The 17,098-nt window shown below is 31.7% G+C and overlaps 1 protein-coding gene and 1 non-coding gene across 4 annotated transcripts; both read right to left on the bottom strand.

Annotated features, from left to right (window-relative positions):
- Window positions 1-149: 149 nt before the first annotated feature.
- Window positions 150-221, bottom strand: Trnae-cuc. Its single transcript has one exon. It is a non-coding gene; the product is annotated as a tRNA-Glu (tRNA).
- A 2,665-nt stretch (window positions 222-2,886) lies between these two features.
- On the bottom strand, window positions 2,887-12,516 carry LOC113552173 (coiled-coil domain-containing protein 170). Of its 3 annotated transcripts, none has more exons than XM_026954907.1 (15): window positions 12,393-12,516; window positions 10,413-10,511; window positions 10,214-10,345; window positions 9,829-10,122; window positions 8,885-9,052; window positions 8,518-8,662; window positions 8,287-8,459; window positions 8,026-8,226; window positions 6,337-6,480; window positions 6,192-6,266; window positions 5,412-5,575; window positions 4,686-4,794; window positions 4,495-4,605; window positions 4,288-4,413; window positions 2,887-4,192 (listed from the first exon to the last, which is right to left on the bottom strand). In XM_026954907.1, exons 1-15 carry the CDS (start codon window positions 12,450-12,452, stop codon window positions 3,938-3,940), a joined length of 2,256 nt encoding a protein of 751 aa, XP_026810708.1. In that variant the 5' UTR covers window positions 12,453-12,516; the 3' UTR covers window positions 2,887-3,937. The 3 variants fall into 3 exon arrangements, with proteins under 3 accessions (XP_026810708.1, XP_026810709.1, XP_026810710.1); XM_026954908.1 differs by lacking the exon at window positions 12,393-12,516 and adding an exon at window positions 10,814-10,951 and having other exon boundaries at window positions 2,888-4,192; XM_026954909.1 differs by lacking the exon at window positions 6,192-6,266 and having other exon boundaries at window positions 2,889-4,192.
- Between the last annotated feature and the right edge of the window lie 4,582 nt (window positions 12,517-17,098).

Consider the following 17,098-nt stretch of genomic DNA (forward strand, 5'->3'; position numbering starts at 1 on the left):
TACGATAGTCGATAAGTAAATTATTGTTTTTTACTGTACTATATAATAATGACAATTAACCTTTTGGTTTACAAGTTGTATAATAGCGAATTGTCAATGGGTTGTAAAATGTATTCATGAAGTATATAATTTTAAATTGCAAAAATTTATTCCGGTACCGGGAATCGAACCCGAGCCTCCTGGGTGAGAGCCAGGTATCCTAGCCACTAGACCATACCGGATGTGGTATATTTGTTTATATTAATATATTATCTTAGTTAACTACTCCATACGTTTTATCAAGTTTTTTTTCACCCTCGTTGTATATGCATATCCCTGCATAGTTGTATTAATGGAAACGACTAAAAGGGCTAAGCACAACCCCCCCCCCTGCTAGAAATGTCTAAAAATTAATTTTAAATTAAATTTTTTTTATGCATTAATTATTAATACTGAACAGTGTATTTTTCCTATTATTATTATCTGTTAACACTTATTTTCTAGAAAAATGGACCAAACGTTGGCCCATATACCTTGTATACTCGGTAATCAATTTTCTCAAATTCTATATCAATACATCTCGTATTAAATTCAACTTATTGGTATTCGATAATGTGTGTTTCTAGTTTTCTACTGTTTCTAGTGTGGTAGGTATTATATCTACAGAGTTATATTATACACCGCTTATAACCGCCGACTCCCGACATGCATACCTACATAATGTCATACCTCATACACGTTTAAATGATATCATAACATAGGATCGGTAACACGTTTGTATACAAATTTTGTTGCAATTCATTTATTTCCGGAGGATCTATTGTTTTGGCGTGCTTACTAGAGGGGTAGAGAGAGATGGACGAGAGCAGTGACATGACTCGTAACAATACACCTATTATTATTTTAATAGTGATATTACACAGTGCATTTGTCTTGATGTCAGAAGTATAATATTATCTTGACGGAGACGCGACTGTTTTGTAGTAGTCGAGATTCTATTTAAAAATAATATTATTGCGTTTTGTCGTTGTCGTCGCGACGTCGCGGTTGGAGGAGATACACCAATGTTATTATGGTCATCACGGACAGGCCCAATATTACCGAACCGCTGCTCATCACGCCTCCGCCGGGCGAACGAAGACGCGATGTTTGCAACGTGCACCACGCGCACATATACACATACACACATATTTATACATACATAGAGCCGTAGAGGTACCTATAATAGTATATGAATAGAAAGTGGAACACGTACAAGCGTTTATTATTCGCGAGATTTCGTGTCGCCTAATCGACGGTGACGACGACGACGATCGCAATAATAAAAGATATGGAAGACACCAAACGTACGATTTATAAAGAGCATTCATCGTGCGCCTTAGGCAATGTATAATACGAGAGAGACTATTACAGGTACTACGCCAAGTCCGAAAGCGACAAATAGAGATGTCACTCGACGAAAACGAGATTGTTATGTACACGATATATTGATTTCACGTGATCGTGTACGATGCGTATATCATAATAATAACGTATTATTGTCATGTGTTTTCGAACACATCGGTCCTATCACGGTCACGGTACGCAAATATCTATTCGGTTTGACCAAATCTCGTCGAAAACGTCGCTCCAATCATAAACGAGTGTACTGCAACGATATAGGCGTATGTATATCAGCATAATAATTATACTATTTATCTCACCATCATCTCTGCGTATAATAGACAACAGTATATACTGCTATGTCTACGCTCACACTTACTCGGAAAACATAATATGATTTTACTGTAGAACATTTTACAGTTTATTCCATCAGGTTATAGTATCTATAATTACGCAACTTGAATGCTAAACGATTTTAATTATTTTCGGGTTTATTTTCATTGTTTAAAACGAGCACGGATGTCGACAAAAAACGTATTCATAGTAATATTCTTCTATATCCCTTATATCCCTTTACTAGCAATTATACGTACTTATACGCCTGATGCCGCGAACAACACTATAAAACTAATCGTATAACCGTTATATTCTACAGTCTAGCCGCTAGAAGCTATAGCGAATTCTACTTTATAGTAAGAAATACAAATATTATTTTATACACTTAGAAATATCAAAATTATAACTTTGGTAAACATGTTTTTCTAAAACATTCTTTCTATAATAATGTATTTATATCATAAAGACACTATACAATTTATTGTTAAGTACTCCTGGATTAAAATAAATTTATATTTATATTTTTGAATACCTTTATTGGCTTATTTAAGTAAAGTAATTGGTAATAACTTAGGTGTTTGTCATGGTCAAATATCTTAAAAATATTTCAATTGAGTCAAGTTTATGATAATTTTATTTTTATTAAAAATGTACCTTAAGAATATAAAATTAATTAAAATTGTGTCTACAAATTACCCCTTAGAATTTAAGCAATAAATGTACAATACAGTATGTATACTAAACAAACATCTTCTCATTTCTTGGATATTTTTACATTAATTCATAACGTTTATCAAAGGAAATTAGAAAAAATATGAGGTGATTTTAACGATTTATGTACAATATATATTTCACTATCATCAGCAAGTCGCATCTTATACAACAATCTCAAATAACAACTGAACAAATTTCACAATAGTAAGCTACTCTTAACCTAATCTAACAATCTATGTCAGTAAAAACCAACCAAAATACAAATCATACCACCACAGAAATAAATAAGTTAATTATCAAGAAATGTCAGGCAAAAATATATTTACAATAATAATAGGAATACCGAATAAGTAATAACAGTGTACTTACATTATAAAACATAACAGTTAATACCAATGTACATACATATATTTTAACAATTTGTTTATATATATTATAGTATAAACTATGAACACGTGGTTTCAACGATATGCATTACAATTTTTAAATATTAAATTAATGATTTAGAGATTGAACAAAAATAAACACACAGCTTTGATGTAGCACAGTACCTATATAAGTATGATACAATAAAAGCGATAAAATATATAACATTATTAAAAATTACGTTTTATTAAAAATCTTTTACATTTTTAACGTCCGCTTTTTAATATTTTTATAATACCAAACATCGCGTAGTAAATTGAAAAAGAACTAAAATGCACGTGTACCTACCTATAATAGTCGAGTAGACCTTTCGTAAAATTCATCTTTGCTCGTCTATCACAAATTAAATCTACATTGAAAACACGTCGTTATAATATATCTATGGCAGAAATACAAAACTCATCTGATGCGCTTATTTAAATATTTTAATTTTTTAAACGCTATTTTCATAATATTAAATGTATAACTATCAAATATGTTTATACTTGCATAACGCACGGTAAACATTAATCGAAAAGATGATTCGAAAATAAATCACACAAATAACGAATGTAAAACGGTTGCGGCTATATTAAACACTGCAACACTAATATGAATTAAATATAAATTATTTCTATTAATCCTATTCTCAGCGATAGATTAAAAACATCATGTACAATTTTAAAGTGAATGATTATACAGAATGGTGAAAAACTCAAAACACCCAAGAGTTTTAGTACGGATCGATTTAAAAACAAAGCTATGCATATTCTACCATTTCATAGTAGACGTTAAAAATATCGATAAAATAAATTAAATATTATTTCAAGTCAAAAAATGTGTGAAAAACGTAGGTACGCATTAATGAATAATCTAACCGCATATAATAATATTATATTATACAATATTACAGATATATAAACCGTAACAATAATGACAGTGATACTTTTACGCGGCGGAACGCGTATATATGCGAAGGTGGAGGATTTTATGATTATTCACGCGTGTTTCGCTGTATACATGAATATATATGCACAAGTCGGAAAGGCGTAAGGACTTCAAAGTAAAATCTACTCATCGAAGTCTATACTTGAACCGGGTGAGACGTCAAAGTCGTCGTTTAAGCCTTCCTCTGTGGACGTTTGTTGTACGCGTTATTCAGGATCTCAAAGTCGTCAACCGTCAACGGGTCCGACGACTCTGAGGGTGGTGGCAGATGAACATAAGATGGCAGTGGGTCGTCGTACCTCTTTGACAAGATGGAAAACTCTCGGTGGGCGGCCACCAGTTTGGTTATTTTCGACGTTATTTCGTAGTCGGTGCACGACGAGTCCAGCGCCAGCAGGCTGATAACCGTCCGTCGGAGATCTTCGAGCTTTACGAACGGAAACATATATACAGTTTTAATACCGTTACATTATAACAAAAACGATACAAGTTTGCTCGCAGGCAAATTAAAAGTTTACTCACAGAACATTCTCGACGTTTCACTTCGCTCAATTGGAATTTTATCGACGATAGGTCATCCTGTAGCACTCGCATCGTGTGCTCGTTCAGAGTTTTGTCTTGGTTATGACAATCGGAAGTCGATTTCAACTGGAAAACAAAACAGGCCGTTTTATGTTTACGAAAAATTCCGTTCGCTAAACGCAACTCTAAGTTAGAATTCGATCATACTTGTTCTTTGAGCACTGTGACTTTTCGTGAAAAACGCATCCGCAACATCTCCGATTCGACGAGACGTTTTTCGAGATCATCAATTTTCTTCGCTCTTTCCAACGAAGTCAACTATTAAATATGCACGTGGACACATTTTAAATTCAATTGAACCTTACGATACACAAATCACGACAAAGTGTTGTACTGACCTTACAATCTCCAGCATCGGACAGTTGTAGTTTCAAGTCTCGAATCTGCGCTCTGCATTCTGTCAACTGTAGTTGTGCTTTATCCAATTGTTTTTGCAACTTTTTAGCCCTACGCAACACGTATGTAAGCTATTTAATTATTTAATTATATATATGCACGCAAAGTGTGTGATATATAGTTCAAAAAAGTATGTACTAAAATACTCAACGGATAAAAATTCAAGATTAATAATTATTAAAATAAACGGATAGATGAAAAATAAAAATAAAAAAACATGTTTACAAGCCTGTTTAAAATAACATTAATAATGATATAGTTAAATTATTTGAGTTTGATTATCAAATGTCAATAATAAATTTATATTATTTAAATAACTGATTGTAACATCCTTATTTACAATAATATATTATATTTTTTACTTAGTTATAATTTATAATTTGTTATTGGGGCACTTGGTGTCAATCATTGAAAAATTAAATAGGTATGTTTTTAAATGCGATATTTAAACTTGAATAATTTAATAAATTTGTCATGATTATTTATAATCAACTAGCTATATCCGTTAAATATTTTGATTTTTAATTTAGTTCGAGATATTTTTGTACAATACTATCTGGAATATCTAACAATTTTAATGAAAAATATTGTCAAATCTTCAATTACTATAAAATATAAATTATAAATTATCATGTGTTACTATATGTTTAAAGTGAAGATCACGTTACCGTATATTAGCTTCATCTCTTTCTGTTTCCAAGAGTGTGCGTATTTTTGTACTCTCGTCTTGGACACTGATTTTCTTACGTAACAAATCGAGATGGAGATCACGTCTTTGCAGTTGGTCCCTTAACGTACGTACGCGTCGTTGCAGTTGATAAACTAAAGCGCTCTAAACAAAAAATCAAAAATATTAAAACGACGAAATCATTTCTAGCTAAAGTGTAGAACATATTATTATCGATTAAAGAGTAATAAAGCGAATAGATACGATAATATAATATTAAGTGATATAAAATAATATTTGTCTTTGAAATATTGACGACAAAATATGATTACGCGTATTATTCTACGATCATATTATTACATAATATAAATAAGACTTATACAATATTCTGAGTTTATTACTTTAATGTTACGGTGAAGAATAAAATAATTATTATATAGGTCGGTATACAACAATATAGTAATATACGTATGTTATGAGTCGAAATGGTTATAAAATATACGAAAAAATACTCAGCGATAAAGATTTCAAAGCGCTGATAACTACGAATAATATATAATATATAAATATATGTTTACGTACGTTTCAAAATGTATTACAGTATTAAATCTAAACTTACATAGTATTATAGTTACTTTTATTCATCAAAGTTTTACAAATACGAGTACAATATAATCGCCAAGACTACAATAGTAAAAATGGTGAACGGCAATTAAAAAAAATACCAAAGTATAAAATACAATATTGTTTTAGAAATACAACGATGGTTCAAATATTATACTTCTCTGTAAGGAAAATCGCAATATAAACGATGTCTGGATAACGACGACGACGTATAAGGGTAACCGAGCAGTAACTATCTCCACGGAAAAGAAGAAAAATATCAAATGATCGCTTAAACGTTACAACAGCAATAGTATTATTACCTTGTCGATGTTTTTGTCGTATTCCAATTTGGCAAGCTGTTCGGCGCGTAGCAGCAGCGATTCCGTGTGTAAGTCGACGCCCACGTCTTTCGCTATCTGGTCCATGTGCATGGCTCTTGATAGTTTGTCGAGGAATGTAACGAACTACGGCGAGACATGGTGGTTTGAAATTCGTTCGTTCAATCAAAAACCAAAAAAAAAAAAAAAAATACCAACATTTAGTGTCTCCGTTCAAAACATTTAAATCACTATAGTTTCTGAGTCCCCACTAAATCCCCACTAAATTCAAATTTTAATTTTAGCCACAATTTTTCAGCATGTATTTGTTGATATAATATATTCCGCACTTGTTGGGAACAGTGACACACTCACACACAATTAATCATAAAAACTATACAATATATTATATATAATATCTATACGAATATTATACAATTATAGATTGCATGTTTAACGAACTAATCTCAGAAACTATTAAACCGATTTCAATAAAAGTTGTATCGAAATAGATTCTTTAAAAATTCGGAGGATGTTTTAAACTTATTCGTTCAACCCCCATAAGGTAGTGCCATATGGCAGGGGTCAATAAATGGCGGCGCGCGAACAAATTTCATCCGGCCAGCAGACAAATAAAAATAAATAACACACCTATATATTGCGACAACATTATTACGTATAGGTATATGTTATTGTTGTGAATTATTGTTTTTGTTTATTAATTTTTAATGACAACAGGTGATATATGGGGTGCAAAGCATATCTTATCGCTCATATTGTTATTATTAAACTTTAATTGGGTGACTGTTAATCGATTTTACGTCTACAGAGTCAGTCCGTCGATTACCGCCTACCGGTAAGACTATTATTACATTATTATTTTCTTCGTGGAAATTTATTTTACGGTTAAATAATTTCTAATTTCTACCATTTTTATTCAGACATGGAGAGAACAAAAGAGAAGAAAAGTTGTATTTGAAAACAGACAGTTTTTGCTTGAGTGGACGTACCAATATTGTTTTGTTTTACCGGACAGAAAGGGGCCCTGTCAGTTTGTTTAATTCGTCACCTGACACTGGGCAGACAGTAGCTGTTATGAACGTTTTCAATGTTAAACATCATTATGGTACTTAACATATTACATCATTTTCCGAAAAAATTCCCATAAGTAGTGAACTTCGTAAATCAAAAATATTTTTGTCTATATAATATAGCCATATAGGATTGATATTGGCTACAGAAATTTTTTTTTAATGGTATAGAGTATAGACTAATCTACTTTTTGTGCATTTTAATGTTTTATTGAATTTTTATTATAAAAAAAAAAAAAATAATATTTAAGTTTGTAATTCAAATTTATTATACAAAGCTATATAATATATATAATCTACTATAGGTGAATCGCCTATCTCCGTCGAATTAGATCACAAAAAAACGTATGCCGATGCTAATTTGCCCATGAACTGAGGTACATTATAACCAAAATACACCATAACGTCATATTTTATTTTACTTATTTTTTTCCCCGTACGAAATCGATTTATATGTACAGCTAATATAATGTAAAGTTATATTATTATTATTTTTTATGTTTCCTGTCCAACTTCATACTTTGAAAATAAAATCAATGTTTATGTATTAATTTTTTAATGTAGAAATTATTTTCAAAAAAAATGTTACGAGTATACTTACGATTGTCTTGTCATTACGTAAATGTTCTTTAGTCATTTCACACACATTGAGTTCGCTCTCGGTGTGGTTCAATCGAGTCTCTAAGTTGCGTTTTTCGTCCGTCAACACTCGGTTTTCCGACGCCAATCTGTCCTGATCAATCTGCAGCCGTTCGACTCGGTCGGTCAAACTGATTATCCTATCCTTGGATTCCCCGTGCAGCTAAGCATTTTACAAAAACGATTTTCAACGATCCTGACCTCAGGGTCGCCATCGATTTACTGTGCTCTTAGTAGCTAACTCGTTGACTAGCCTCTTCACCGCGTCTTTGACACCGCTCTCAGTGGACTGAACATATCCATCCGCTGACGTCAGACACACAGCCAATGACTCCAAAAAGTGTTGCATGTCAATCTGCATTTTTTGACACCTCTCATCGTGTCCTCGTAAGTCATCTACGATGTATAAATAATGTAATTAGTTGTTTTCAATCAAAACCGTGACTTCATTTACTTCGAAGAGTGAATATAGTGGCTTCCTGACTGGCTATATTGCTAGACGCGACGCCTAAACTCCTATTGGTTGCCATCAGTTTATCTCTGAGTTCGGATAAATCACGTTCCATTACTCTCTGTTGCATTTCCAAATGTTCTTTCTCCTATAAGTGAATATATTTTTTTTTTACAATTAACATATAATGTAATTTATTATTATTAATTTTGTTTATTTCCTTTCAACCACCATCATATAATGACGCGTCATACTAACACAACAATTATATAAAATTATGTAATTACAATAATAATCAATATACATTCATAAAAACAAATCAAATGTTTAACACATGAATTGAAGAATGTACTAATAAATATTATCATACTTGTTTTAACTTATCTATTTCGAGAATATGGCCAGCAGCCTGTCTTTGAAGATTTTCTTTATCAGCCAAGGCCCTTTCTAATTGTTCTCTACAATTCCTCAATTCTACTTCTATCGAGGTTAAATTTTCACTGGCAGAAATATTTTTACGACGCAATCTGTTTAATTCCTACACATACAATAATTATTAATAGTAACATTATTAGTTATTACATTGTGTTTAACCAGTTCGAGTAAACTATTTATTGTAAATAAAACAAATTGAAAATTTGGAATGTCGAGGGACGAAAAATATAAAAACATAATATTAATTGTAATATATCTATTTTATAAGCAACCATATGTTTAGACATCTTTCAACCAATTAAATGATATATACATATATAGTGAAATAATTAATTAATTAATCGGTAAACTGTATTTTAAAATACTAAAATAGTGATTAGTATAGCTAATTACAATCCTAAACATTAATAATTATTATGTGAAAATAACTAATATACAGTGGCGGATCCAGAGGGAAGCAATTGGGGCGATCGTCTCCCCCCCCTCGTTCTCTCAAAAAAAAATAGTCTAAGTCCCTGATTTTAGTTGTTGACGTGATTATACTTCAAGGGTAACAAAATTATAGTGATATATTTTTTTATTACTATTATCTACTATAAGAAATATTTTTTTTGTTCTGTACGAGACTGTGGAAAGTAACATATGTATGTTCCTAAATAAATACTTTATCAAAATTAATGTGTGCCCTTTAAAAATCGCCCCCCCCCTGTTATCTTGGTCTGGATCCACCCCTGCTAATATATATATATATATATAATGAACATACAATTATTTTAATTTCATTAATTTTATAATATATTGATTTATATATTTATAAATAATACTATAAATTTATTATATTTTGTAAACTTAAGCATAAATTATTTTCCTGATATTCACCTGATGCATTTCCGACGCTTTGGATAAAACCACATCAACAGCGGCTGGAGAATCTGAATTCAAAGACTCGTACCCTAACGCCATCGATGCTCTACTTACAAACTCTGACATTGATCTTCTTGCCGAGTCCCTCGCGTTTTCAGCTTTAGTACAGTTTAATTCTAATAAATCGATTTTCCTCTCTAACTCGGAACACCTATCTGCTTGATGGCGATTTTCTCTAGCTAAAGATTCGGATGACATATCTGCTCTTCCCAATGACGTAGTCAACGATCTCTCTTGGTCCTCCAATTCCTAATAAAAATTCAAACATATAATCATAACAAATTGAAAGTATATAAATATTTAATATATAATAATGACAATGTTTCATGTATATAAATACTTTTATTCTATTCCTCAGGCTGGCAATGATCGAATTTTGTCTAACTTGCTGCTCTTTCAACATTTCCGTTTCGGCCTCGAGCTCTACCGTTCTTTGATCTCTAGTCCGAAGCTGCCCTTTGGTGTCTTGCAGCTACACAGAATGAGATAATCGAATTGTAGTTTTCTATCTATATATTCAGCTGAACACAGTTACTAACCTCGGACATAAGGCGATCTCTTTTGAACTGCAATGCAGCCAACTCGCTTTTCAAAGTGGATATCATCTCGTGGTTGCTTATGTTATCTTCGGAATCCATCTGCAAAAACAGAATAGCGTGAGTATACAAACAAAAATATACCAAAAGATATTAACGCGTATAAATAACGTAAATGAAAGGTGGTTTACTACGGGGCGAAAAACATAATTTTTTTCACCGGTACCACGTACGAAACGAAAGGCTCTACATAGATTATCTGGAGTCACGCACATTATATTCCAGTTACTAAACCCTTTTCACGCGTGGACGTTGAAATCACAATAACGTTATCAAGGAATACCAGAATATATTACACATTTATACATGATATTGCGTATAATATTTTTCATCTGTAGTCATACCTGTTCTTTATTTATCGAACTCTACTGGGCTTTTAATAATTCGTGTAGTTTCTACTAGGGTTTCGTTATTGTCGTTATTATTTCATTGAAAACGGTCTCATCAAACGGCAAAAACTGATTAAAATATACACTGGTAGGTATATACCGACTTCTGACATGTTAGTCGGCCAGCCGAATACTAAATCAAACCGCCGACGCCGAGTGCGTACAGTATAACAATAGTGCGTGTGTCGTGAACGAATGGAATTTATCGATTCGCATGTCACACGATATATTATATGGCAACATTTACATAGAACCGTGTTCTTAAGTAGGTTAAACCTGTGAGTTTGGAGTTTATTTTTGGCGCATAAAAAGCCGTCCGTTTCCAATAAACGAGTGCCGTTTAATAATAATATTATGTAAAAGGCATACCCGCGCGCATAGATATTGTGTTGTTCTGTACACATCACATAAAATAATAGTCCTATTTCAAAACCAAATTTTAATAAATATTAGGATAATATATATGAATATATGGCCACCGATTAGGTATATAATAGTAATAATAATAACAATAACTATAACTATGACAATAATACGTAATAGATATACGATATACGTAAATGTTTTATGATTTATTCGAATGTACAGACAACATTGCAAATATTCAGCGCTATTGTTTGCCTGGTACCCAGTGGATCACCTCGGGCCAGTGCACATTATTGTGCGTGTGTATCTCTTTACATTTCGCGAATGTGTCCTCGGTGTACTTAAAAAAAAATCAATCATCGTGACATGATGTTAATTTTTTTTAGCACGACACGAGTCGTGTAATGTGTGGTATGCATCAATACGCCTATACGTAATAATTTACAATACACACGTATCACAGTCATGATTTAATCGAATGTCGCAGCATATCATTATGCGCGTCGTTCGCTATATGACATATAATCATAACAGTTTAGGTACATCATATAATATATAATGTGTAAATAGGTATGACAATATAAAAATTCACTAAATGAACAAGATTTATGTGTGCATGCCTTTACTGGTATCTGAGAACACCTATACGTACGCGCGTATTCCAAAACCACATATTATAATAGGTATCATTATAATGATGTGGTGTTTTGTAAATAAACCGTATTGCATGGCGTATAACGATCGTTAGTGCGGCACTGTGCTGTGGCTGGTAAATAGTTAGCAGGACATAATATTTTAATGGTACATTTATGTTTACATAGATAGGTGCGGTGTTTCGCCGTCTTACAGGTTTCGACGGATGATATCGCGTGGAAAAAAAATGATTTTTATGGAGTTTTAATAAATAATCGATTTATATTTTCAGATTTTAGACACCGGAACGTTGCTAGACAATTTATTTTCTAATATTTTTTGAAAAGACAGAATTGAACATCACTGACGCTTCGTCACTTGCCAAAAGTGTTTTCCGAATCTAAAAGTTCTCTCTCACGGCGGTGTAAAAGACCTACAATCTATTTTACAATGTGTGATAAAATACTTTTTTAGTTAGCTGTGCTATCTATTAAAATGACGACACGTAAATCATATAATAATCATCCCCGTTTACTTTTTGGCCGCAAAGAATGTCGAACACCCTCCAGTCTTCGTCACTCAGCGGTTGCGTCATCCCGACGAGCCTTTTTGATTATAAAAAATACTGTATTTTGTAGGTGGGTGCACAGTGGCGGCGCACCCCGTCACACGTAATCGTATACCAACTCGAACCGACCGGCATAAAAAACTAGCGAGCATTTGACGCGAACGTGGTCGCGGTCGTCGGTGCCCGTCTATATATCGATTCCTTTGTTGCAATAAGAGCCACGCGCTAAAATAAAAGCTATAATGACGTACCGTGTTGAATTGTTGACCCCCCCCCCATCACCACCACAGACACGGTTCGTGACGCCTTTTAGCCTTTACTCCAGTGGCGTGGTTAAGAACGTGTACCGAGGAAAGGGATAAGCCCTTAATCGGCGGGCGATGCCTCCAGCCCGACCCTTCCATCGGGAAAAAACTTAATATCACATAAATGATCTACAAAAAAGTAATATGAACTCGGGTACTGGATATTGACGATACTTCCTTTTGCATAACTCCCATTTATGTATGATCAACTATCAAATATATAATAATAAAAAAACTATGGTTATTTAACGAAATAAAACAATCATAATTGCACCTAATGTACATGTCATCGTCCTCTGTCTTATTATTATAGTATGATTAATATGGTTGTATCTTAACTTCTACGAAAAAATTGTCGCAATGGTTTCAAAATTGAAGAATATATTTGAATGCAAATTTTAAATAAATACTTGTATACCATAAAATACAATATAATATAGATAGTACATACAAAAATTCATAATATAGATTAACATTAAAATAATTTAAGTATATTCGATAGGGTAATGTACTATGATAACAAATATATACTCGTGTTTGACTTCTACCTAACATTACCTAATCGACTAATATACTATAATATATGTTTATTTAACAGGTTTTTTTTATCTAATTTAATTATATTACCTAATATTAGATAATATTCCCAACATAAAAAATTACTGTTTAAATAAGCGATTATTATAATATAAAATACAAATAAACAGGAGTATACGTGTATTATTTGAGACGTTAGAGTAACATAAAACGAATTTATACTATAGAAGTCAATATTTGAAAACGATAGTAGTTCATATGCAGCTACAACACATATTTTAAATAAAAACCAAAAATACAAAGGCTTTTTGCAAAGTACGCGTAATAGAGCGTTTAATTTGATTCAAAATCAAATTTAATGTAATTTAATCGAATTTTAAATACCTACTTAAAAATCTAAACAAACAAAATTATGTATTTCTCACAAATATTTCACATAACAGATACATACTACCTATTATACAATCGCATTTTTCCAATGTATCCACTTACGTGTTAACACGACAAAAAATATTTTAATCTTACTATAAGTACTACAGTCGAAACCGAAGTCTTCAGATTTCGTACTTCAGTATGCAGTGGGAAAAATTTGAAAACCTCTGAATGATTAAGTATACCCGCACGTTACTGTTGTTGATTTGTAATGTGCATATAATATAATAATGAACGATAACTGCAGATAAGCTCATACTATATATATATATATATAATAAGAGTATAAAACGCGTAAGTATACAGTAAATAACAACAGTGAATGCAACGCGGATATGTAAAGGAATTGTCAAGTCGACAGCAAACTGTCGAGTATAAATATTCGTGATCGCGAACAATAGCAGGAAATATCAACCGACTCATCTGCAGTATTATATACGATTTTCTCGAGTAAGCTATATAGTAAAGACGAACAAAAGAATAATATTCGTAGGCGATATAAAACACGTCATTCAAATAATAATAGATGCACATGCACATGTATATACGAATAATACGTAATATGTTTGATTTTGATTTTTCATGTTTTACGTGATATATTTACCTGTTATATATCTAACCTTGTTACATATAATTATATGAATATTTATTTAAGATAAACCGACCGTATTTTTAAGAAGTTTGATATAAGCTAAGTATTATGGGTACAATATTGCAATAACTGCGTGCAAGAATTGTGTGTTTGTGTGTGACTTTTCTCGTATCACTGCGTACCATGCAATTTTAGATCTTCAAATTCAAAGGCAGTGGGACCCTCCTGAGCACGACACAAATTTCGAAAGCTGAGCGCGTTTTTAAGTAACGCGACATTTATAATCATTCGCATTCGATACAGTATAACTTTTGTAAGGGTTTTAAAAATACTTTAAGACGTCTAACACTATGCTTCCATCAGGGCCCTCTCCAAATCTACATCCGTGGACTCGTAACTCGTAAATCGTAAATAATAACTTAAAGATAATCATGATTATAATTTAGACGTGCTTTATAATACGTGGACTGTTATGCAGCGCGTATATCATGTAATTTTTAAAACATTACGTATTTACATGAAGCACTGAGGGAAAACAAACATCAATGATATAACTATGGTTACGGCGAACCATATTGTCAATGTTATGCGTTCCTAAGTTGTCTAACTATAGTCTATAATATAATGTTTTATTACATCCCATACCCGCTTGTCGCTCGATGAATAGCTATACCGTGTTGTATATTATATTATAATATGTGTATACATTGTAGTATGGTACATGTATTTATACGAACTGTACTCGTCACTATAATTTTGAAAGTTGCCTGTCGAGTTTTCCCTAAGTTTAAAATTAGGTTTATAGCACTTTGAAAATGTATTTAATTCGCGAGGACCTAATAACTAGGATAGGATTTCCGGACACAAATTATTATATCTACCCATAACGCAAAGTTTTTGATGGTTTTTGGCCTTTTCTTCAGAACGATATTGAATCTCGTACGAAACTAAACTGACTACTAAAAATAATTCAACTAACATTTAAACCAACTAAAAATCTTTAATTAACTATTTGCCTTAATGACATGTGAGTACCGACTTTAACAGTCATGAACCATACTAGATTACCATATGGTAATCGTGCATACAATATTTCAGACTTTTAAATGCATTGTATTTAATGTACAAGATATATTATTATTTGTTTTCTTATAAGTCAGTTAATAATTCGTAGTTTCGTACAAATTTCGTTGATATAATAATTAAACTGTATTTTTTAACTTTTTTTCTTCAAAATTCCGAATTAGAGTAGGTGACATACGACTCTGTCGTCAAACAAATGTCAAATATACGATGACATAATTAATTAATTGTTTAGGCAGACAGAAACTCACATCGCTAAAACTTTAATCCTATAGAACAGCGAGTTCTAAACTGTTAGTTAAATAATAAAAAATATAACTATGTGTCAAGTGGCCAAGTGTATAAGTACTGCGAACATGCGATTATCGCTTGAATGATTCGATACTGATAATAGATTATACGATCTCGAGAGCCCTCCGAAGATTAGGAGAAAAGTAATAGCATTAATTTAACATTTTTATTTTGTAAGTAAATATATTTTCCAGCACTAACAAGTTAATAAGTGCAAGGAATAATCCCCCAGAACTTAATCTAATTATTCAAGTTATAGCCATCATAATTTATTATGTTACAATATATTATTTTATTCTTCCGTTATTACTTATTTCTATATCGTTGAATTCAAATTTAACACGCCCATCACAGTAATCCACTCAACACGTCTGTACAGCAGAGCGGTATCCACTTGCTCACTTTATTTTTACTCTTATTAAATGTCTGTTGTTTTGCGGACACTTATGTCTAATGGATAAATTTTATAAATTTTCCAATTTTTTAAAATATATATATATTTTATTTAGCCTATAGGTATAAAAACTTACTTAAATTCTGGGTAGAATTTTTCCTTTCTCTTACTGCTGTGGTAGCCACAGATTATTCCATTTTCCGTGTTTCTAACATATTAAGTAATAATTGACTAGTTTTTTTCTTTTTGTTATTGAATCATGATAACACGGCATCCTGAATAGGCTATTTAGCTACACCACTGTATTGAGTCCGTTTTTTCGATATCACACGACTACAACACGAGCATTTCTTATAACTACATTACGTTACAACTTATAAGTGTTAATAACCATACAAATTACCACACTTTTTATAACAATATTCTATAATATAATATATATATTTATTTATTAAAATACCGAGCACAAAATAAAAAAATATGTTTAATAAGATAATAATATAGAATAAGATTAAAATGCTACTTATAGTTGGCGTACAACGGAGCACTTAAATACAAGAATATTTTTTCCATATAGAAAACACATTATTTTTTAATAAACCCGAATTTAAAAATACAATTTTTAGGCCAACAATTAAACATTCTTTTAAATACATGTGTATTTAAATACTTTTACATTCAAACATTAATTAAAAAGATATATCTTAAAAATATTTTTTTTCAAATAAATTAGAAACAATATTAGTATTAGTTAAAATTAAAATTAATCCGCAAATTCACGGTACCACGAATCGAGATATTTATATTAATCAATTTTATTTTTTACAAGATCTTTTGGATGGGGTAAGGATGGCTGTTAAGGTCCTAGCACTTAATTTCACTTAATGAACTACCATCAACTTTTTCCAATAAAATACAGTTGTAAGATTGATTTAACAATTACCACTAAAACAATATACACTGAGAGAGAAAATAGGGTTCACAGTAACACCCTATCAACACCAGACAGACTAGAAAAAGCTCTCAACAGAAAAATTCT

Source organism: Rhopalosiphum maidis, chromosome 2 (genome assembly GCF_003676215.2).
Source record: "Rhopalosiphum maidis isolate BTI-1 chromosome 2, ASM367621v3, whole genome shotgun sequence".
NCBI classification, from domain to species: Eukaryota; Metazoa; Arthropoda; class Insecta; order Hemiptera; family Aphididae; genus Rhopalosiphum; species Rhopalosiphum maidis.

Coding starts and splice junctions, on each gene's coding strand:
- LOC113552173 (XM_026954907.1), bottom strand. CDS start 12,452: ATGACGCAACCGCTGAGTGACGAAGACTGGAGGGTGTTCGACATTCTT. Junction 6,481..8,025: donor TACGTAATGACAAGACAATC/GTAAGTATACTC, acceptor GTCTCGCCGTAG/TTCGTTACATTCCTCGACAA. Junction 4,193..4,287: donor TGAAACGTCGAGAATGTTCT/GTGAGTAAACTT, acceptor CCGTTCGTAAAG/CTCGAAGATCTCCGACGGAC.